The sequence below is a fragment of the Myotis lucifugus genome, unplaced genomic scaffold, assembly GCF_000147115.1.
Source record: "Myotis lucifugus unplaced genomic scaffold, Myoluc2.0 scaffold_94, whole genome shotgun sequence".
NCBI classification, from domain to species: domain Eukaryota; kingdom Metazoa; phylum Chordata; class Mammalia; order Chiroptera; family Vespertilionidae; genus Myotis; species Myotis lucifugus.
In genome coordinates this window covers 3,326,684-3,350,992 of record NW_005871142.1, presented here as the reverse complement: position 1 = coordinate 3,350,992, position 24,309 = coordinate 3,326,684, and the positions used below count along the sequence as shown (strand labels likewise).

At 39.1% G+C, this 24,309-nt stretch overlaps 1 protein-coding gene across 3 annotated transcripts in view; it reads right to left on the bottom strand.

Moving 5' to 3' along the window:
- WDR35 (WD repeat domain 35) overlaps positions 1 to 21,584 on the bottom strand; it is a 40,261-nt gene extending 18,677 nt beyond the window's left edge. Inside the window, exons 1-12 of one of the 3 annotated variants that reach the window (XM_006091723.3) lie at positions 21,463 to 21,584; positions 20,748 to 20,865; positions 18,825 to 18,896; positions 16,442 to 16,534; positions 15,685 to 15,813; positions 15,221 to 15,354; positions 13,029 to 13,194; positions 12,764 to 12,909; positions 11,587 to 11,712; positions 8,207 to 8,392; positions 6,334 to 6,366; positions 5,912 to 5,972 (exon numbers count right to left, since the gene is read on the bottom strand). In XM_006091723.3, the coding sequence (XP_006091785.1) occupies positions 5,912 to 5,972; positions 6,334 to 6,366; positions 8,207 to 8,392; positions 11,587 to 11,712; positions 12,764 to 12,909; positions 13,029 to 13,194; positions 15,221 to 15,354; positions 15,685 to 15,813; positions 16,442 to 16,534; positions 18,825 to 18,896; positions 20,748 to 20,865; positions 21,463 to 21,486 (1,288 nt within the window). In that variant the 5' untranslated portion in view covers positions 21,487 to 21,584. Of the gene's footprint in view, positions 1 to 5,911; positions 5,973 to 6,333; positions 6,367 to 8,206; positions 8,393 to 11,586; positions 11,713 to 12,763; positions 12,910 to 13,028; positions 13,195 to 15,220; positions 15,355 to 15,684; positions 15,814 to 16,441; positions 16,535 to 18,824; positions 18,897 to 20,747; positions 20,866 to 21,207; positions 21,433 to 21,462 lie in introns of those variants that run through there. The other 2 variants (XM_006091724.3, XM_023756475.1) reach the window with 2 other exon arrangements.
- Between the last annotated feature and the right edge of the window lie 2,725 nt (positions 21,585 to 24,309).

The following is a 24,309-nucleotide window of genomic DNA, read 5'->3' as shown; positions in this document are numbered from 1 at the left end:
GGTTTCTTAAACATGACACCAAAAAAGCGCAAGCAACAAAAGCTAAAGTCGGTAAACTGGACTTCACCAAAATTAAAAGCATGTGTGCTGCAAAGGACAGCATCCACACACTGAGAAGACAGCCCACAAAACGTAAAATATATTTACAAATCAAACACATGATAAGGAATTATATCTAGAAAATGTAAAGAACTCTCATACTTCAGAGACAAATAGCCCAATTGAAAAATGGGCAAAGGAACTGAACAGAAATTCTCCAATGAAGATACAACAAATGGCCACTAAGCAAATGAAAAGATGCTCAACAGCATTAGCCGTCAGGCAAATGCCACAAGGTACCACTTCACAGCCACCGCACTTGCTAGAATCAACAGTCACACAAGACCTGAGTATAGACAAGGATGTGGAGAAATGGTTGGACTGTCCAGTGGTGCACACCCTAGCAGTTCCTCAAAACGCTAAACACAGAATAACCATATGCCCCAGCAATTTCACTCTTGGGTATACCCAAGAGAAATGGAAACATATGTCCACACAAAAAGTCATACACAAATGTTCGTAACAGCACTATTCATCATAGCCAAAAAGTAACAACAGCCCACATGTCCATTAACTAATGAATGAAAAATACAATCCCAGTCCTTCCTCCCTTCCCCACTACCATTACTGCTCGGTGTAGGCATTTACTACACCCTCTCTCTAATCTCGTATGTCTTATATTTCCTCATTAGTTTAGAAAAGAAAACCTGGCCAGAGTGGCTCAGTTGGTTGAGTGTCATCCTGTGTACCGAAGGGTTGCCAGTTTGATTCCCAGTCGGGCACATACCTGGGTTGCAGGTTTGATCCCCAGTTGGGAAGCTAACAAAAGGCAAACGTTCGATGTTTTTCTCTCCCATCGATGTTTCCCTCTCTCTCCCTTTCTCTCTCATATCCTCAGGTGAGGAATAAAAAAAGAAAAAAAATTCCCCAAAGTTCCTTCCTAATTTAGGAATATATTCTCCTAAACATGTAACTTTTTTTGTATGTTCTGCTTCTTAGAGCACATTTAGAGGAGCTCCTACTGTGTACCCTTTAATGAAACAGATAGTCTCATCAAATCCATCCTATAGATAAAGAAATGTAGAATTAAAGAAGTAAAATACTTGTCCAAGGTCACAAACAAAATAAACAACATAAAATTAAACATAAATTCACACAAAATATATAAAAACAAAAAAAGTCCTTCATAAAAGATCATTTTAGTACCTAATTTCTAAAGTAATGATTTAAATGGTACAAAAATTAGTCTTCTACTCATAATTATTATGAAAAGTCACCATGTATATGGCCAGAATAAATACATGGTGTTAACTGCAGCTGCCATTTATGGCATTCAGGCCACAGGCCAAATAAAAGACATTAAGGCAGTAAAAGACTTAGAAACTGAAGAAACTAGACTCATGGTATAATGTTAAATAGATTAACAACTTGGGAATTCAAATTCAAGAATTTTTATATGCTAAATAACTCAGTATAGTGAATCATATTTTTTTTAAAAATTTCCTTGCCCTAACCGGTTTGGTTCAGTGCATAGAGCGTTGGCCTGCAGACTAAAGGGTCCCAGGTTCGACTCCGGTCAAGGGCATGTACCTGGGTTGCGGGCACATCCCCAGTAGGAGGTGTGCAGGAGGCAGCTGATCGATGTTTCTCTCTCATTGATGTTTCTAACTCTCTATTCCTCTCCCTTCCTCTCTGTAAAAAATCAATAAAATATATATCTTTTTAAAATTTTTTCCTTATACTTGTCTCAGATTTTTCTATTAAAATGTGTACAATTTCCAAACCCTAGAGGGAGACAGAAGCCTTCCGAATGGGGAACAACTGGTTGGAAGGCAGTCGTGGCAAAGCTGGTGGGAGCTGAATGCAATGACTCAGCAAGCCAGGCCGCTCCGCTCAGCTTTCGCTGACCTCGTCATCGCTAAATCGTTAGACCTTTGCGAATTCTTAGCAAATTCTCTCACGGAGACTGATGCTGTAATTATTGTCACATTACAGCCCTTAATGTCATGCAACGTTCTACAAACTATAACTGCTTTCCAATAAAACATCACTTTTTATATTAAATAAAGCATTTTTCTAAACAATGTTTACCTACAATTATAAAATACTAGAGGCCCGATGCACGAAATTCATGCAAGAGTAGGCCTTCCTTCCCCCGGCTGCTGGCACCAGCTTCCCTCTGGCATCCAGGACCCGGGCTTCCCTCACAGCCCCTGCTTTGTCCAGAAGGTCATCTGAAGGACATTCCGTCTAATTAGCATATTATGCTTTTATTATTATAGATACTCATGTCCCTTTATTTCAATTCATCCTAAGTAATCACGAGTTTATCATTAGCCTGATTAATTCAAAATTAAAATGTTATACTTTACAATGAAAGTCAGACTTCTTGGATTCAAATTAAAAGCATTTTAACTCTGTGGCCTTAGATACAGTACTTATTCTCTCTGAACTGTAAATTAAAGGTAATAATACCAACCTTTAGAGCTGCTTTAAAGATTTTAAAAAATAATAAATATAAAGCATAGTATGGCATAGAATAAATGCTTAATAACAATTTTAAAAGTCTGTATTAAAATTATGCTAGGCATATAATTTAATATATTAATTATAATTATATAGTTATAATATATAACATAATTATATTCATATTCATATAAAATTAAAATATGACATCTATTTACTCACAACCACCCTCTCAGGTAGATAGTATTATTATTCCCACTTAAGACACTTAAGGAGAAAATGGTTAAATAACTTGCTGAAGTTGCACAGCTAGAAAGCGGCAGAAGCTGGGATACAAACCCAGTTAATCTGGCTCCAAATCTATGCTCTTAACCACTGGGGCACACTGCCTTTCCTTAAGGGTTAGCATTAGGTGTGGTTGCTATTTTTGTTTTACTGGTATTACCCACATAGGTTTTTCTAATAAAGCCATATTCAGATCCACTAGTCAATACAAAAAAACAATACAAATATATCTAAAACATACTAGTAGGTTCTTTTGAATCAATATGGCAGTAATTTCAGCAAATTCACATGGGTAGCTAACCCTATCAACCTAAATTTGCTAGATCTCTATTAAAAGATCCACCCCTCCAGGTAGATTAGTGCTTAGTTTCCTAGACCTAAGCCTCTAGGACACGGTCAGAGGAACAAATTTCAGCAGATAGGACAGTTAGGAAGAAAACACACCAGGATAAAAGCACTCCATGTCCTCAGCTATTCAGTATCTGGAAAGAGAAACTCAAAATATCTACAAAGATTACTGGAAAAACATTTTAAGAAAGTAATATTCGCATGCGGAGGACTGAAATAAGTGTCTGCATCTGTAATGTTCCCCCAATTTCCTTCTTACTCATTGCTCAGCCCTTTAAAGAGCTGGTAAACTGAGGCTGCATTGAAATGTTTTCATTATAAACGACCCCTCTCTGACTACGCGGAAGGCTCGGTGCTTGTGCTGCGGCCCGTCCTTAGAAAGCTCCTACTTGCTCCCGCCACAGTGGCTGCAGCACAGGCCCCGGACACTTTTCAGGCACTTTGCATGCCTTCATTCCCCTGCAAATGCTGTTTTCTCTCCTTAGACGTCACCTGAAGAAGTGCCCTTCAAAACTCAGCTTAAATGAAACCTTCTCAGTTGATAAGATGTCCCTGATGTCCTCATGCACTGATAACCTACCCACACCTAGCCCAACACCTAGCAGGGGAGTGATGGCCATTGTTCAATGGATTAACTATATTTTAATTCTTTATTTAGACAGCCTACAGGAAATGCCATAATTAAGTTCTTAGCCCTCCCTGTACCAAGTATAGTACATGAAACAATATCTACTCATTGATGGTTTACTAAGTAAGTGGACTGTATTTTAAATATTTTCATATGTTCAATAAACATTTGTTATGGGGCAAGTACAGTCTTAGGTAGTGGGGATATAGAAATTAATAGATGTAGATCTTTAAGAAGCTCAAAATCTTGTGGGGGAAGATAGAGAAGAAAGTCAACAATCAGTGCAGAGTAAGTACTTGGAATAGAAGCACACCAAAGATATTTTTAAGGGATCGAAGGAAGAACACCAAAAAAAGGGGTAGGTACAATACAACAGAGTCCTACAAACTAAAGTTCTTTTTAAAAGTTCCCATAGAAATTGACAGGAGGAAGAGTAAGCGACAAAACAAAAATTACTCTTTCTAGAACAACATCTGTTACATACTTTTTTTGCTTTAGCCTCCAGTCCTCATAAAAATTTGACACAGAAACTTAAAAAAGGAATTTTACAGTATAAAAAAAATTGAGTCTTGGCTGAGTTTACTTTGGCAGTAAACCAATGAAAGAACTGTTTGTTAAAACTTCAGCCACAGAGACTGCATAAAAAAAGTTTCTAGACTCAAACCTACAAATAATCATGCCTTAAGCATTTGCCATTTGATGAAGGTGAAGAATTTACATCTGGCTTTATTAAAAAATAGAATATGTACAATCAAAATTGCTTTGAAGCTTATCCTATCATCATTATGATTCTATGTTAAAACTTGATATTAAAAGAAAAAGAAAAAAAAGCATATAATCTGAAGGTTGACAGAATTCACCCCTTAGACTTTTGTTTCTAATAAATGAAGATATTCATGTGACATGTCTGTAATAACTTTAAGCTAAGCCTTTTAACAAGGAACACTAATACACACACACATACACAAACACACACATATAGGGTATGCCAACAAAATGGGTATGCCAACAAAATGTATACACACACTTTGAATAATTACAAAGGCAGTGTTTATTAAAATACATTTCATTTTCAAAATTGAGCTGTTAAAGTGTGTATACATTTGGGGGGACACCCTGTACATTTACATATAAATATGCCCATGTAGCAACGAATTTAGGACATGAAATTGAGCAGTTCAAAATATAAAAGTGAGTTACCAAGTCCCTAAACATAAAGTATAAAATCTCTGAGGCGGGTAATTATTTCCCACATTTGCTTGTATTACCCAAAGCGCTCAGCACAAAAAAACACTTAGAAGGCAAACACTGACATTTGATTGTTAGTCCAAATGTGAAATCTGGAGGGGAAAAAAGAAATGTCTAGTTCTCAGATTCAGAACATATGGGTTTTCAGCTTCTGAAATCTAATCATTCTTCTAATACCATATCCAATAAACTACCATACGCTTTCAAAGAAAACCATTACTTCTGGAGGTTACAGTGAAACAGTAGAAAAATATCTGGTAATGGTTTTTAACAAAATACTTAGAATAAGACTTGTAATTTTTTAATGGTTACCTTCATAGCATTTGGATACAGGGAAGGGTATATCTAAAGTAACAAATATCTGAAAACAAAAACTCAGGCATTTTTAAAGTTGTCCCTATTAACAGACATATTTCATTGGAAAATTCTGGAAAAGGCAAACGCACTTTTACAAGCAACTAAGTGTTTTTAATAGAAGAGAGGTATTTACAGGCAGTTTATTAATATTAAAAGTGGTTTAAGGTTAAGGGCAAAATTCTTTCTATAATCCTGTTTGTTGCATTCTAATCATTACGTGGCATATCAGTCCCTATACAATTATAATTCCCATTTAAAGCAAATGATGACAGCATAGCAGTTGTGAGATTATTATGGCATTTAGATAAAGTAACCTTATAACTGATTGTACTTCCCAGGATAACTTCTGGGTAATTCAGTGAGATGGAGCATCATTAACAATTGTTCCATGATGACAGGCATAAACTGGGCCTGGCAAACCAGGAAGTACGCTCCTTGTTTTAGATACCATTCTAATTTAATAATACCACTGTTTAGTTTTTAATTAGCTTTACAAATAAACCTTGATTAAAGAAGTAATAAATATTAACATTTCCTTACCAATATCAATGTATTTGGGATCCAAGGGTGTACCAATAGAATTACAAAGAACTAGCACAAACTGTGAAAAATAAGACAAAAGGTATCAGAACTCCTGCTTAAGGATAATAAAGGAAATAATGCTTAACATAGCGTATCTCTTTTTCAAGTATCACTAACTGAGAGATAATGGATAAAATTGTTAAGTCAAAGAACAGCAGAGAAATATAATCTACAGCATTAAAGATAAAGAAATATTAATTTAATCTAAACCAAAGCTGATTTCTCAATATTGGAACTCTGTGGTTTTTAAGAGGCTACTTAAGAAACACAAATACACTGGCTACTTTCATTATTTATTCTTATAAAATTCCTGATCAGCTATAACATCAATATTCATTTTTTTCCTATGATCAGCTTTAAGAGCTAATTTAACTTGTTACCGTTGCACCAAATGTTTCCGTCTCGCACTCCTCCTTTGAAGCAATATATAAATGATGGAGAAATTCAGAAAAATTCAGTGAATTTAGAAAAAACATAATCCAACCTAGTGAAAATGACTCAAAATGCCCATTAGTTAACACATATTCAAATAATTATCAGTAATTCATATTAAGAAAATAATCAAGCATAATTCACACTTTACATCATATTATTTTTATATTTTCGGTATTAAGAATATTATTTTCTGTAGATGTTCTCTTGACTAGGATAATGATTTCAAATTAACCAATATTCTATGTACTATTACATATAGACTTTATCTTTCTTTTTCCAGCATCTCAAGTAAAATTTGTTTAATTTCATAAATATAATCTAAATGACAAAATGTATACTACCATAATTTACTCTTCCACTACTTAAGCTTACTTACTGCCACAAAATACCACAAATAACTTGTATTTTTTAATTTTCTTATCATTTACATGCTCAGACTCAAGTAATTCCATGAGACTTCTTACTAAAAATATACATCTCCCCTAACTTCCCATTTCTTACTCCCTAATTATTTTCATCTTTTAACTCATCCTGTTGATATTTACCTCCACAAACCTAAGGGACACGTTTATAATGGTGCTTCTTGTTTTGTTCTGCTTTGTTTCAGCTGGGACTCCCAATGTGAGTGCGTTCAGAGGTCTTTTCTCCGGGCTCTTCCAGTCTCCTACCTAGATGCTGTGTTTAGCTACCAGTGTTCTGGGAACCAAGTGGGAAAAGACGACCGGGGGGCACAGAGCAGTAAACTTTGTATTTCATTGCCTTGCTTTCAGCAGATCCCCTCCCCTGACCTTACTTGGTGCCCTTCCGTGCACAAACTCTTGCTATCCTCTCTGGAGAGTAACCTCGGTCCCCGGGTGAGGAAGGGCAGCTGCCTATGAGCTCAGCAGGGGGAAAGGAGTCTGCTTCTTTATCTGCCTTTGTTTTGTTGTAGTTTTCTCCTTCCTGCATAATCTCTGCTGCTTCCAAACTGCTGTTCTGTTTGTTTCTTTCTCTGACCAGGTACATCAAGAGCTGTGTCTCTTCAGGGCTCTGGGAGGTAAACTGCGGCTCTCGCTTTCTCCTCTGATGAGTTCGGCGTGAGCTTTCTTAGTTCTGCTCAGGCGATTGCCACCAACCCACCTCCGCGCTAACCTCCACAACTAGATTGTTGTTTCCTCTCCCTTTCTGGTCCCCGTGGCTTTATGGCTTCTTTAGAAATACCCTGTTTTAGTGAGTTTCAGGGGAAAATGTGCCTATTCAAATGGCCACTTTAAATTTCATACTTTTTAATGGGATAAAATAATTTATAACACAGCAAAATACAACAGTAATCCTTTTTTGAAAAATTGACATGCTTCTGTAAATATTTAAGTTGTTAGCATACTTTTTAAAAGGGCATTAATTATATTATTTTTTTGTGTGCTACCAAACTGATTCTTAAAGCAATATAACTCTGAGTAAAAGTATATTTCTCAACATCACAGCTATCCAAAGTGTTATATGGTCATTGTTCTGTAGTTTCTTGAGCATTTATACTAGACATCTGCCTATTCATTTTTGCTTATGGGATTTTTAACTTGGAAGAGAATTGTGGTATTTTACATACATTTCTGAGACAAAAAGCTTCAGTACTGAACTGATCAATATAAAATGTCAGTGGATTAACTGATTGAATGGGGTCATATAATTTTCCAACAGAAGTCTAGCCAGACATGACCAAGAGAACCAATACTTTGCTGGACCTGCCAGTGTAGAGGCCATGCTTGCAAGTAGATAACCATAGCCTAATTCTGCCAAGTAGTTGACCCATCTACGTTTTTAATATCGAGGAACACCTACCTGAGGAAGATTTTCATCAGCTTTCGTAGCCAAAATGCAGAAATCTCCACAGGTAGTAATAGAAATCAGACTCTTCACATATTTAACGTATTTCTCATTGTTTTTCGTATCCCAAAATATAACACAGTACTCTGGGCGATCAGGTCTGGTATAAGCATAAACTATAGTATTTGAGCAATATCCCCACTAGGAAAAAAGGAAGGAAAGAAGGAAGGAAGGAAGGAAGGAAGGAAGGAAGGAAGGAAGGAAGGAAGGAAGGAAGGAAGGAAGGAAGGGAAAAGGAGGAGGGAAGAAGGGAAGGAAAGATGGAAAAAGGAGAAAAAAACATTTAATCCTGGGAAAGAAAAACCACGTTATTACATTTTCACTATAGAAATATTGCAGACATGTGGTTTATCAGTTCTGACAAAATATATTCTTCAGAAATGGATGACAGGACTGAACATTCAGCTTAATACCTTTTCTCATTAAAATAACAAAAAATCTAAGAGCAATACAGATAGTTATAAAAGAAAAAACTGCAAAAATAAATTAGTTGTTTAACTGTCCTTATTTTAATGTGTAAGATTTAAGCCTTGGTGACAATTTCAGCTTTTTCAATAGTCAATAACAGCTGTATGGGGGCCAATAGGAAGTGTGATCCCTGTCAAAAGTTTAAATTCTGGTCCCCAAGCCAAATTCAGATTCAGATGCTTTGCCTTTTGTCCACCCACCCACATTTTTTATATTTGTTTTTATCAGAGTAACATATGCACAGAGTTTATAGTCAAACTAAATGCCCAGTGCACAAATTCGTGTACCAGTGGGGTCCCTTGGCCTGGCCTACAGGATCAGGCCAAAACTGGCTCTCCAACATCCCTCGAGGGGTCCCGGATTGCGAGAGGGCACAGGCCAGCCCGAGGGACCCCACCGGTGCATGATCAGGGCCGGGGAGAGATGGGGGAGGTTGGCCAGCCAGGGAGGGGCTGCGGGAGGGCTCAGTCCCAATGGGCTGGACCCCAGTAGCAAGCTCACCTAGGAGTCGGAGCGTCTGCCCCCTGGTGGTCAATGCATGTCATAGCGAGTGGTTGAGCGGCTTAGCATATCATTAGCATATTACACTTTGATTGGTTGAACGGCCAACCAGACACTTAGCATATTAGGCTTTTATTATATAGGATTAGTCTACATGGCTTATTTAAAACAAAAGCAAAATGCAGACACCCCGCTCCCATAATTTCCTCCCGGGGCAGCTCTTTACAACTCTTTCAGCTGTTAACGGTTTCGGTATTTATTTCCATGTCACATATGAATTAATTACTCACACACTTAGTGCTTTCCCTTCCGGCTAACTCTCCCAATATATTTACATGTAATTTTGAACAAATCAATATTCAGAGTCAACATTATTATGGCTGTGTTTACTATTCAAAGCTAAACCATGTTTACTTTTTATACCATGATAACTTTTTTTAATTTTACTTTAAAATAATTTTAGATTTATACAAAAGTTGCCAAGATAGTACATAGTTCCCCATACTCCTCTCCCATGCCCCCTATTAACATCTTACATCACCACGGAACATTTGTGACAACTAAGAAAGCAACACTAATGAAGTGCTATTCACTAAACCCATACTTATTTGGATTTCATCCGTTTTTCCCTGAGGTCCTTCTTCTCCTCAGAGTCCTATTGAGGACGTCCTATATGTAGTCATCATGTCTCCTTAGGCTTCCCAGGGCCATGATGGCTTCTCAGTCTTTCCTTGTTTTGGTGACCGTGACAGTTTTGAGGAGTCCTGGCCAGGTGTTTTGTAGAATGTCCTTCCGTGAGGTTTGGTCTGATGTTCTTCCCATGTTCGGATCAGGATAGTCGGTTTTTAGGAAACCACCACAGTGGGGAGCAGCTCTTCTGTCGGGTCACATCCCTGAGGACACTGACCCTGATCGCCTGGACAAGGTGGTGTCTGCCAGGTTTCTCCATTGCAAAGTTACTTTCCTTTTTCCCTCCCCACTCTGTACGCTTTGGAAGTGAGTCACTAAGTGCAACCCACACTCAAATTGGGGAAGGGGGCTACACTGCACATCTGAACAGGGTGGTGCCTAGAAAATTTGAATACTTCTTTAAGGAAGATTTGTTTGGTCTCCCCCATTTATTTATGTAAGTTATTTATATCAGTTTCTATTCCTGGACATTTCTTATAATTTGGGTTACCATCCAGTGTTACATCACTTATTTTGTTGCTCAAATCGCTCCACCTGTGGCCATTGGGAGCTCTTTCCGATTGGCTCCTTCGTCTCTTTGGCCCACGCCCATGCTCTTGTTTTTGGAGCACTTCCTGACTTCCTGGCACTATAAGATGCTCCAGCTATCTTGTACTTTCCCCACGCTAGTCCTAGAATCAGCCATTTCTCCACGGTTCTTTGCCCTTTAAAAATTAGATAGATAAGTCTTTTTAATAACAAATACTTGTAGTAGTTTACCAGCTAAGTCTCGTACTTCAGAACTTGTTTTGGATCAGATGTTAAATTTAAGATAAAATAAAATACTCTTATGCTGCTTATGCTCATTTCTCCTCTGATCCTTTCTCTGCCCTTCGCTACCCTGCTCTGTGCCCTGGAGGCCGACTTCTATGAACGCCATTTCCTGGGCTACCTTGCCTTCCTGTGTGGCCAAGAGAAGACCCCAGGGGTGGAGAGAGGGTGGAAGTATTTCCTCCCTCCCACCCCCGTGCTGCCTCTGCCCTGCCAGCTGGCGGTGGCTCTGCTCCTGCAGAGGGTTCCCCTGGCACAGCCACAGCGCTAGTGGGTTCCTGAACACGTCCTCACCTTGCCCACTGTTGCTAGTCTCTAGGTACTTGCTGTACCATCCCTCACTGGTCTGCTTAACCCTGCCCAGACCCCTGTAGTAAGCCCTTCATCCAGTGGTTCTCAACCTTCTGGCCCTTTAAACAGTTCCTCATGTTGTGACCCCCAACCATAAAATTATTTTCATTGCTACTTCATAACTGTAATGTTGCTACTGTGATGAATCGTCATGTAAATATCTGATATGCAGGATGGTCTCAGGCGACCCCTGTGAAAGGGTCATTCGACCGCCAAAGGGGTCGCGACCCACAGGTTGAGAACCGCTGCTTCATCGCTCTCCCTCAGTGACTCCTCTGAGTGTGCCATCTGTGTCCTGTGAGACCCTGACTGTTGGAGTAATGTTACTAGTCACATAACCTCCTGGAAAAACTTCCTAGTTCTAAGGTCTTCACACTGAAAAGCCTCCGTTTAGCTGGTCTCTAAAACAAACAGGCTATGAACAGATACAAGAAACATATTATACTTAAACTATAACAAAATTATTTAGTAAAAGACAGCTTTTTTAGTAAAAGGCAACTGCTCATAATACTCACCTTATAATCAGGTCGAATATTTGCAAAATATATAAAACAGTCAACAGCTAGTGCAATTTTCAATCCACCTCCTTCCCAAGATAGTGCAGATATCTGCTTTCCAGCAACCCTCAAAGTACCTAGAGACTGAAAATATAGTTGTATTTAACCTAAAGAATCACGATGAAATAAAATACAAACTACCACTAATCACCTCACAGGGATCAAAACTGGTATGAAAATTGTTTTGTGGAAGGGTGCTACTCACTTCAAAATCATTTTCCTTGAATTTTTATAATAAAAATCGTACATATGGTAAGAGAAATTTACAAACTATAGCCAAAGAATTCGGTATCAAATTTTATCAAATCTAAGATGCCAGAGATTTAAACATGCATCTTTATTTTTATGTGCAACTAAGAAAGAAAACACACATTGTTAAGTAAAATATTAAAACTGGTAAAAGCTTTGTGTAGCAAAAATACATATTTTTGAAGTGTATGGTGAATTTAAAGAAACTAACAGGATATCCAAAAGGGACTGAATATATTCCAGAGTTAGAAAATAAAAGAGGTAAAAATTTGTTAAGTTTGGTTACTAATAAGTTCTCATTTTCTAAATTCTTTAAAATTCACAATATATTACTTCTCCTTTTTGAAAATTAAATGTAGTAATGATACTATTGAGAAGGATAACATGCATTTGTGAAAAACAATGCTTATCATTTAATGTAGAATTGCCTTTGATTAATTATTAAGATAGACTTTTCTTAAAATAATTGATTATTTCACAACAAGTTAAAACTATTAGAAGTTTGGAGAAAGGACAGACAGATACATGTATATATTATCTATGCATATTCAATATATCACATTAAAAACCCAAAAAAGTCATCTGAAACAACTACATTACACCAAAAACAACTCAAAAACCAGCAGCAAACACAGATGCATATTCAGATTACATGTGAAACATCTGGATTATTTATTACATGCATTGATTATGATATAAATTCCATGAGAAAATTATGAAGACTTATAATGAGGATCATTCAAAGACATACACCTGATATTTTTACTGAAAATGTCCCTTATAAAAAATGTGACAAGTTTGTACCTTTTCTTCTATTCTTTTTCCCCTACCTTATTCTCTGCATATTTACATGGAAAGAAAGAGACAAAATCTTGACTACATTTACCTCACCAAACGGGTTGTAGAACTGCACGATGTTGACATCTCTGTCCTGCAGGCCGGCCTTCTGGGTGCCCGCCACCGCCAGCACGCTGCCCGTGTGGTTCCACTGGATACTGACCACGCACATGTTCGTGTCGATGAGAACAGGGTCTGGTCACAGAGAAGAAAGGAGGCAGTTGTGGTAAAACACTCAGCCTAGGGAACCTGATCATCTTAAGGACAATTTTTAAATATTCTTTCGTTCTCCACATTAAAAAACAATCACATACTTTGGTCATTCTCGTGTCTCATTATTTGGCACCGCCCATTGTCAAAACAAACAGCGAGGCAGGGGCAGTCGGGCTCCACGTAGCCTTCGGTGCCATGGTACCAGTGAATCCCAGCAATACTGATGGCGCCAGTGACGTTCACCAAACAGTTCAGCTTCATTTTCATCTGAGTAAAATCATGTTAATGGTCTATGTTTTAGAACAGATCAGCGAGAACAGAGCATTGTAGAAACAACACAGAAAGTAGGATTTAAAAATCTGGTTTCAAATGCAAGCTCTATCACGAGTTTACCAACCCTGGAAGAATCACTTCCCCTGAGTTTCAGCTTTCCCCATTTGCAACATGAAGAATAAAAAACCTCAGAGTCTTTTTGAGTCTCGAATGACAAGAGGATATGAAAGTACTATGGAAATAGCAAAGTGTCATATAAAAGCTGCTATTCCCACTTCTATTAATGAGTGGATGCATGGAATGCCCTGACCACGACTAAAGACAGCGCTGCCCACGCGATCAGATCCTCACAGCTCAATCACACAAAGCCAGGCTTTCCTGAGATGTTACCACCTGAGCCCATACATTTTGCTTCTTTCCAGGCCTGATGTTTGTCCCTTACTGTTTAAGTCTTCATTCTTTTTACAAACAGCCCTGAGTAGCTTCCTACAGGAATATCTGTGCTATCTCATGTAAACTGTGGCTTCGGGCCTGAGAAGACACAGCAATTAAACTGCACATCTTCCCACTCGTCATCCCTCAGCTCTGTACACTGAAATCTTGACCCTTCCAGCTACCTGAAAAGGGAACGAAAAGCATCAATTTATCTTGACGCAACCAGAGGTGACTTTTTAATAAAAAAAAAACTTTTTAGATGGTTTAAACCTGAATCGAAGACGTTCCTTTGTTTTGTTTTGTTTTAATTGAATTTATTGGGGTGACATTGGTTCACACAACGTAAAGGTTTCAAGTGTACAACTCAACAAAACATCATCTGCACACGGCATGGTGCACCCATCTCCCAAGCAAAGTCTCTCTCCATCCCCATTTATCCCCTTTGCCCATCTGCACCTACCCGCCACCTACCTCTCCCTCTGGCTATCACCACACTGTTGTCTGTGTCTATGTATTATATCTACATATGTTTTTTGCGTAATCCCTTCACTTTCTTTCATCCCCAACACCCCTCCCCCCTACAGCTGTCAATCTGTTCCATGCATCCTGACTCTGTTCCTATTTTGTTCATCAGTTCATTTTGTTCATTAGATTCCACATATAAATGAGATCATATAGTATTTGCTTTTCTCTGACTGGCTTATTTCATGTAGCATAATACCCTCCAGGTCTATGCATGCTGTTGCAAAGGTAAGATTTCCTTTTTTACCACCCAGTAATATTCTATTGTGTAAGTGTACCACAGCTTTTTAATCCACTCAGCTACTGATGGGCACCTGGGCTGCTTCCAGATCTTGGCTATTATAAATAATGCTGCAATGAACATAGGGGTGCATACATTCTTTCAAATTAATGTTTCAGGTTTCTCAGGATATATTTCCAGAAGTGGAATCACTAGGTCAAAAAAGAAGTTCCATTATTAATTTTTGAGGAAATTCTATACTATTTTCCACATAAGACTTTCATGATTACACAAACCATCTATATATATAAAAGTCTAAGCGACTCTTACGACAGAATGACCGGAACAGGAATGACCGGTCAACAGGTCGCTATGATGCACACTGACCACTAGGGGACAGACTCTCAATGCAGGAGCTGTCCCTGGTGGTCAGTGCACTCCCACAGGGGGAGTGCTGCTTAGACAGAAGCCGGGCTCACGGCTGGCGAGTGCAGCTGCGGCGGTGGGAGCCTCTCCCAAGTCCACAGCAGCATTACTGCAGCATTACCGAGCAGCAGCGGCCACAGTAGGCGCAGTGGGCCAGGATGAGCGTGAGCAGCGCGGCACCAGCCCCAGTTTGGGTTCCTCCCTGGCCGCCTGCCGCTTGGTGCACTGCTACATCCCTCGAGGGGTCCCGGATTGTAGAGGGCACAGACCAGGCTGAGGGCCCTCCCACCTCCGTGCACGAATTTGTGCGCAGGGCCTCTAGTCATAAATAAATGTGTATATGTATATGAAAGATACATAAAATAATCATATAAAATTATATAAATAAAACTAATGAATATATGGGTATAGACTTACTATAAAATTCCCTTGACTATCATAAATGTGAATTTCTCCATTTGCCATTCCAAAAAGTAAGGCTTTACCATCTGCGGACCATGCTACATGCCATAACTGTACACCCTTCAAGTCTTTCCCCCAAATGCGATTCCCTAAAACAAAACATACAACATAATGATTTCATTAAAAGTTCAAGTATAAAGGTAAATTATATAATTAGGCAGACATATTTAAAATAATCCTGAAAATTGAATTCACTTTTTTTTAGCACCACTATAAAAAATTTTTTAAATAGACTGTCTTATTTGAATATAATTAAAAATAAATGATTCTGGAATGTCATCAAATTATATGCCAACTGTTTTCTCTTTTTATGTTTACTTTCCTGTCAGAAGACTAACATATAGTAATTAATTTAAACCGCTAAAGATAAAAACATCAACTAAGTCTCGATCTCAGTTCTGGGTGCGATAAGGCATTACCATCCACTGAACCGACTATCACAGCCCCGTCTTCATACACAATGCAGATCTTCTGTCCATCTGCAGTCCAGCTCATGCTGCGAACCACGGATTTATTTCTATTGTTGATCATTTCCTCATACCAAGAGCCTATTTGCACAAATAAAAAGTACAAGTCAAAACTTCCACATCTATTAGGTGGTGCTGAAGATTTGAAAACATCCCATGGAATACAATGTGAAATAAATAACTGCAAAGTTTTCTACAACACGAGACACTAAACTATAAAACCCTCAAATCCAACATAAACAAAATGAAAAATTAACTTAGACCTTGACTAAGATCATCTCAGAAAACACAATAAATTCCCACCTTTTTTTATTATTGCCTTTGACTTCTTAGTAAATGTGTTTTTACCTACTGACCTAACTCTAGTCACTGGCCACATAGGAACTAATTCTTATTGGAAACCTGGAAAGACAAGAGCTACCTCAAGCAGAAACTATTCTGCTAAGAGTCTAAGTTAATTTTGGAGATAACCAACAGTCACTCTCAACAGTCAGTTCATTCACTTTCCTAATCCAAGGTCACAGTGCAAAGGAAAGGAAATTAAGAGGAAAGTAGAGAGAAATAAGTCCAGAAATATCACCCCTGTACAGTCAGAACGAACTCCTGTTGCTGGTTAAAAGGGGTCTATTTCAAAGACGTTATTTCCCCATTCAAATACTGTAATCCAGACTCCACTTTGTGAAAGGTTAAATAAACTCTCCTAACATACCTTTATAAAACATCCAAACAATGATAAGCCCATTTTGATCACTGGTAGTCAACTTCTGATATTGTTCATTCCATGTGACAACTTGAACACAACCTACAAAAATATAAAACAATTTAGAAACTACAAAAAAGGTATAATTAACTTCATACATATTTTTATAAAAAACGCCAAAGAGCATGTTAAAATCAGTACGGTTCCTGTCCAACTACCCAGCCTTAATATTAGCCAAAAATGTTCAAAGGAGCCTGGCCAGTGTGACTTAGCTGTTGAGTTTCGACCTATGAAGCAGGAGGTCACAGTTCCATTCCCTTTCAGGGCGCATGCCAGGTTGTGGGCTTGATCCCCAGTAGGGGGTGTGCAGGAGGCAACCAATCAATGATTCTCTCTCATCACTGATGTTTCTATCTCTCTCTCTCCCCCTCCCTTCCTCTCTGAAATCAATAAAAATATATTTTTTAAAATATTCATAGGATACAGTTACTATTATCACTCATTTTTTACAAGAATGGGCAATACTATTTCATGTTTGCTCCTATTTCATGCCAGCAAAGCACCTGTTACAGTCAGTTGCAAGAGCTGCCATACAGCTGATGACAGAAACAAATGTAAGTTTTACCGAACTGGCCAGACTCCCAAAGACTATAATGCCCGAAGGACATCATACTAAGTACTTGGTTGTTTGCGGTTTTTACTTTTCTTTTGGGGGGGGGTGTTGTTTGTGGTTATGTCCTCTAATCACTCTTCCCCATTCCCCCTTGTTTTCCATTCTATTAGTAACACACTTTTGAGCAGATCTTAAACCTCTGGGCTATATGAACAACTGACTTTTTCTTTTTCTATTTTTTAGTTTTTGTAATCCCTAAATATTTTAGTGTATATTTCTTAAGAATAAGGACATTCTCTTTCATAACCACATTACAACTTAGGAAAGTTAACAATGATACAATATTATTCTCTAACCCACATTCCACATTCAAATTTTATCTATTGTCTAAATAATGTCCTTTATAGATACTTGTTTTTCTCATTCCAAGAGCCAATCTAAATTAATATTGCATTCAAATGTGCCCTGACCAGGTGGCTTAGTTGGTTGGAGCATCCTCCCATGCATCAAAAAGTTGTGGGTTCAATTCCAGTCCCGGTCAGGGCACATACCCAGGTTGTGGGTTTGATCCCCAGTCAGGATGTGTATCAGTTAATGTTTCTCACATCAATGTTTCTCTCTATATATATCTCTATCACTCTCTCTAAAAATAAAAAAATAAATATATATATATATATATACATATATATATATATATTTTAGGTGAAGATTAAAAAAATAATAGTGCATTCAATTGTTACATCTCTTTAGTCTACTTTAATCTGGAACCATGGGACAAATTCTCGAAAAAGATTATATCCTATCCATAGACAGATACAGTATTTTCTTATATAAAATAACAGCTACTTTTTTTCAGATTTATTGAGTATGTTGATTAATCATGTATGTAAAAGCTGTTGAATGACTCTAGGCCAGGGGTGGGCAACCCTTGGCACGCGTGCCAAACATGGCACACCTGTAACTTTTGCTGGCACACGAAACCCTCTCTTATAATCTTCCATTTACAATTTTTTTCTTAATATCGACTTTTTTATTTTTCAGATAAATTCAGTGTAGGTGCATCTTAGATAAATAAATAATTTTACATAACAAGTTATCTTAAAGACCATAGACATGGATTGACAAGAGAGGGGAAGAGCAATTTCTATGCCTCTGCCTTAACTCTCCCTGCCTTCCTAGATCCGACCAGTGTTTTGGGTCATCCACATACACTTGTGAATCTTTGTTCTCAGTGATGAATTTTGTTAAGTCTCGTAATAGGAGTAGCCTGACAGATGAAAGTAGTAGCTCCTACATATCTCTGAAGGTCACGAAATATAAACCTGATGTAAAATCTCTGTCATCAGTTATGCAGCAGCAAAAGTCCCACTGATAATATCAAACGGAGTCATAAAGTTTTCTGTAGGACTATCAGTGTACATGTATACATTAAAAAATAAATGTATTTTTCATCATCATATACTGTGTTTTTGTCGCTCGAATGAATTTTATTATTTCTTCAAGGTTCTTCACATACATACACCTTAAGAGATATCAAGTAGGCATAACATGTTCTCAAAAAATTAGGGTTGGCACACAGAAGAATTTTGAGTCAGAGATTTTGCTGGTTTTGGCACGCACTCACAAAAGGTTGCCCACCCCTGCTCTAGGCTATACTATAGCTCAACAGCAATGATTATTTTAAGTATTAGCATTATTGAAAATGATGACAATTCTGCATTAAGTAGATGGTTTCTAAATGCCTAAAGATGAAATATGATTAAAAATTATATAACTTACCACTATGACCATCAAGATTCTGATTCATAGAAAGGTTATTAGGAGCTGCAAGACCCCTCAATTTTGCATCATCTAGAAAAACAAAAAACAATAACAAAAACTATTACGGCAAATATGTAAGTGACAGGTTATAAGATTTTGACATTTCTTGCTTTTTTTGAAAGGAGATCCTATTCCTGGATGACATTAGAAATATTATTTTTAAGTATGCCTCATTCTAATCTATTTTTATCATGGTGGAAATATGGACAAGAATATGTACACCCTTGCAAAAATATTATTCTGGCAAAATGTATACAAGAACATTGTTTACTCAGTCTATTAAATAATTAGTAATTATTATTACTACTTATTGCTTCCCAAAAGATCACAAATATAAATATTGATGACATATAGATTGAAAAATCTAAAGCATAAGAGGGCTCAAGGAGCAAAGACTTTGGAAACTGGTTTTTACTAGACTTTGCAGAATCTTGTATTTATTCATTCATTCAGCAAATATTTATTGAACATCTACACTATGCTATGCACTGTGGGAGGTTCTGGATACAAAATGATAAACAAAATAACTAAGGCCTCTCCCCTCAGAGAACTTGTAGTCTACTGAGGGGATAGATATTAAATACACACACATAAATATATCAACATAAATGTATATATATATGAAGACTTTCTGAACAAAGGATATTTAAATTGAGACAGGGATAAACTGGAGATAGCCAAGCGAGATAGGGACAAGGGAGAAGTATTCCATGCTAGGAAACAGCCAGTGCAAAGGCTGGGGGTCCAGGGGTAGAGCCTTTGACAAACTGAAAGAAGTCCTAGTTGAACAGGGAGAATGACACAAGATGAGGCAAGTGTGATAAGCACAGGAGAAATCATGAAGTCTTCATAGGAAATGATAAGAATTTTAGATTTTACCCAAAGTGCAATAGAAGCCTTTAAAGACTGCTTTTTTATTTTGTTATTCTTGATTACTAATCATACTATAGATAATACATACAATCTTAAAATACATCATTTCAATAAGTTCATCTTCACTTAGAAAATCTGGTTGTTACATGTAAAATATAGCTTTTTAAAACTTTCATTTAAAAATAAAAATCTATGAAAATCTTTAAAATCTGTGACAGTGGAAATTATAAAAGTTGATGCTAAAAATTCTACTTTCACATAACATGTCTTAAAATATTATAAAAAATACTCTTTACTCTGAAAGCAATGTCAGGAAAAAAACATGAGTTCCTTCAAAACCACTACTTTTAATTATCCAGTTGCTGTCTCGGACAAGACAAGAACCACTTTTTTTTAAATCCTCACCTGAGGATATGTTTATTGATTTTAGAGAGAGAGGAAAGGAGAGAGAAAGAGAGAGAAACATTGATTTGTTGTTCCACCTATTTATGCATTCATTGGTTGTTTCTTGTATATGCCCTGGTAGGGAATTGAACCCTCAATCTTGATGTATCCCAACAACGCTCTAACCAACTGAGCTACCTGGCCAAGGCCATGAATGTATTTCTTAATGCAACTAAAACTTCCTGCATATGTTAAGCAAGATTTTTAAAGTATATATAATATACATACATATGTGTATATGTGTTTGAGAAACATAACAGAAAGAAAATTTCTTTTAAGACAGTTAAGGAAACCAAAAAATTGAGAGATTAAATTACTAAATATCAGAGGCCAGATTCTTTTTCACTTTCCATCAATAACTTCAGCAAAAGCCATCTGACCTTTCCTTTCAATATTCTCTGAACTTTCCTGCAAAAATCCTCTAGAAAGGCACCATGAAGTGTTTGGGGGTTTGTTCCTCCCCTTTTAAAAACAATTAAAATTGCATACTGACAATAACATGGGCAAATCTCAAGCCGATTTGCCATCAAGTTCAAGCATGTGGGCTTGCATTCATTCACCTACCCGTCTGTGTCTCTAACTTCAACACCTTCAGTAATCCATCTTCGCCCCCACACGCGATGAATCCTTGGTCCTTGTTCCAAGAGATACATTTCAGCTTCACGTTATTGGGAATGGCGATCTGAAAAGCAACCAGAGCCGCTCACAACTTCTTACGAAGGAGGTGAAAAGTGAGTCTACGGGAGCTCCAAGGCTGAAGAAAATCCCCCCAAGAACATGGGCGTGGTCCCTGAACTGTGCTGGGCGCTACCCGTGGGGAAAGAGAGAGAGACGTGCCCACCAACAAGGGCACACACAGCAGAGGAGCCCAACGCGGGAGTCGCCTGGTGGGTTTTTAAAAGGAGACGGAGATGGCAATGCATCCCCTCCGTCCGCGTTCCCTTTCCACGCACACACCTAGGCTACCCTTTTGCAATTCTTCTCTTCCCCGGAGGCCCATGATGGCCCAAAGAATCTAAGTCACCTGGATCAGCAGCAGGTGGGGAAGCCGCGCTGGGGAAGCACCCACTGATCTGTCCCGCTGGCCCCGCTAAAGAACCCCGCCTGGGGCCGCCCTGGCAGAGAGTCGCACGGGAGGGCGGCTGGGCGCGCCCGGGACGCTCTGGGGACCGGCGGGAGGAGGTCCGATGCGGGACCAGGAGGGATGCAGGAGCCGAGACACAGACAGATGCGGGCAGAGGCGGGGACGGAGAAGCGCGGGCGCCCCCGGAACACTCACTCTCTTGCTCAGATAAAAGAACATCCTGGAGGCCCGAGGGCACGACCCCAGCAGCCACGGCCCGCCGCCGGGAACTCTTTCTGGAGTCGCTAATTGCCAGGACCAGCGGCTCTTGGAAGCTCCCGTTGCCCTGGCAACCGGTCGCATCCGGGGCGCCGGGGGACACTTCCGGCGTCGGGCACGCGTCGCCCAGAGGGCGTTGTGCGCCTGCGCGGGCGTCGTGGGGCCGGTGGGAGTCGCTGTCTCGGGGCCGAAGCTGTCACTGGGGCTTGAGGGCTTGTTGCTCCCCCTGAAGGCCTGGTCGCCCCCCCTCGGCGCCTGGCCCCGGGCCTCAGGTGCCCTCGGTCCCCGCACCACCTCGGATGGCGCTGGGAAAATCGCGTGCGTGTCAGGCAGGGTCCATTGAGCAGGAAAGGCGCCCGGTCAGTGTTTGAGTGTTTCGTGAGCCCCAAAGCCCAGCATCGTGGGAAGGGAAACGTCATTAGTTGCCTCGGGTAGGTTGGCGCCTTCGGGCAAATGAAATTGCAAACATGCGTTTTCCAAAGGTTGCAAACCTTCCCTTGGGCCTTTGGGGATTCGCGAACTCCCTGGAGCGATTTGGAGGTTGGAGTGTGTGTGTGTTCGTTCTGCTGATTCAGAACTTTTTAACAGCGTATTTAAGCTGTTACTGAAGCCCAAGGGTCCCTATAAAAATAGGTATGGGCTTTGGGCCACTGCCGCATATAATCGCCATTGGAGCATAGCCCTCATTTTCAAATAATTGCGGCATTTGCTATTTTCTCGCCTGGAGGCCACTGTTCAGTATTCTCTTCTTTCTACTTTATTCCTTTCTTCAGTTCTCCTTGGTGCTTTTTGGATCCCTGGAAAGTTACAAAGCACCGCCATTTGGGCCATAGAGCCAAAACTCTCATGAAATTATTGCCTCAGACATGTCTTCCTCCTTTGGTTTTCCCTTTTACCACGTTCTGCGGCTACTGATTTGTTGACTTGTATAATCTAGCATGTACTGTATGCAACAGTAGCCAGTTTCAGGCAAATACGTGCAATCCTTCACCTGAGTCTGTGGCCTCGCCCAGCGTACTCATGAATTGACAATGGCCCCAGCCTGGGTGGCTCAGTGGTTGAGCATCACCTCTGAACCAGGAGGTCACTGTTTGATTCCTGGTTCAATTCCAGGTTTGATGCCTGGGTTGTGGGCGTGCAGGAGGCAGCCAATCAATGGTTCTCTCTTATCATTAATGTTTCTATCTCCCTCTCCCTTCCTCTCTGAAATCAATAAAAAATATATTTAAAAATAAAGAATTGACAGTTGTCCTGCTGCCTTTCTATCAAATCTAAACTCTGGCTAACATCAGATCTCCCTCCTAAATCTTTCCTATGGCCCTACTCTAAGCAAGCCAATATGCTTTCTGCACCCCACCATTCCTCTCTGCTTCTAAGGCCATTTTATATATATCCAATGATGTTCCCACCCTCTTGGCCAAAGGCATTGATCTTTCTCGGGTCTTCCTGAGAAATTCTTTCCAAACTTAACCCCCACCCCATTCAGATAATATGTGTTTTCGAATGTATGGGTATCTGTTTTTTCAGCACCAAACTGTAAATTCCTAAGATATGTTGGCACCTTCTCACGGGCTCCCTATACTGGACTCATGAATCAAGTGAGTATTATCTAAGCCAGGGGGATTTAAGACATGATTAATCGAAGCTAGTTACTAAGGTCACACTCTTGAAAAATCATATCTAAATACTTTTCCTTAGTTCTTGAACATGAATTCTCATTTATTCCTTCTATAGCATCATTGCTCTGTGATATCTATATATATAAACAGCTAATATGCAAAGTGTCCCCTTGGGAGTTTGACCCGGAGACCAATCGCTCACTATGACATGAGTTAACCACCAGGGGGCGGTGCAGAACAAAGGACGGCTCCGGCCAGCAGTCAGAAGACCTCAATTGGCCTTGATGGCCAGCCAGGCCTAGAGACCCTACCTATGCACGAATTTCGTGCACCGGGCCTCTAGTATTAATATATTACTGATCCTGTGTTCAAATATGTTTGGAAAATAATACTGCTCTATGTCATGTCCTTCCAAAAATGTTGAGAAATAACAATATATGTTTCATAAAATATATACTGCCTTGACATGTTTACTTTTCGTTTATTCCCATTTATTCCCTTTGAAGTTTGTATTTTAGATTTTTTTACTGTTTCTAGGTTTTGACTGTTTCTGTAGGGAATTGCAGTGCTATTTACAATAGCCAGGATTTAGAAGCAGCCCAAGTGCCCATCAGTAGAATAGATTAAAAAAAAAAAAAAAAGCTGTGGTACCTTTACACAACCATGAAAAAAAAAAAAAGGAAATCTTACCTTTTGCCACAGCATGGATGGATCTGGGGAGTATTATGCTAAGTGAAATAAGCCAGTCAGAGAAAGACAAGTACCATATGATTTCACTTGCATGTGGAATCTAATGGCCAAAACAACCTTACAAAACACGAAGGACAGCCTGACAGCTGTCAGAAGGGATGGGAGTTGGGAGGCTGGGTGAAATAGGTGAAGGGATTAAGAAAAAAAACCTCATAGACACAGACAACAATATGGTGATGACCTGAGGGGAAGGGAGGTAGGGTCAGGTATAAGAGGGTAAAGGGGGGATACATGGTGACAAAAGGAGACCTGACACTGGGTGGTGAACACACAATGTACAGATAATGTATCATAAAACTGTACACTTGAAACCTCTATAAATGTATTAACCAATGTTACCCCAATAAATTCAATATTTTAAAAAACAAACAGAATTTTAAAATGTACATTTATAAAGGAAGAGCACTGGGAAAAA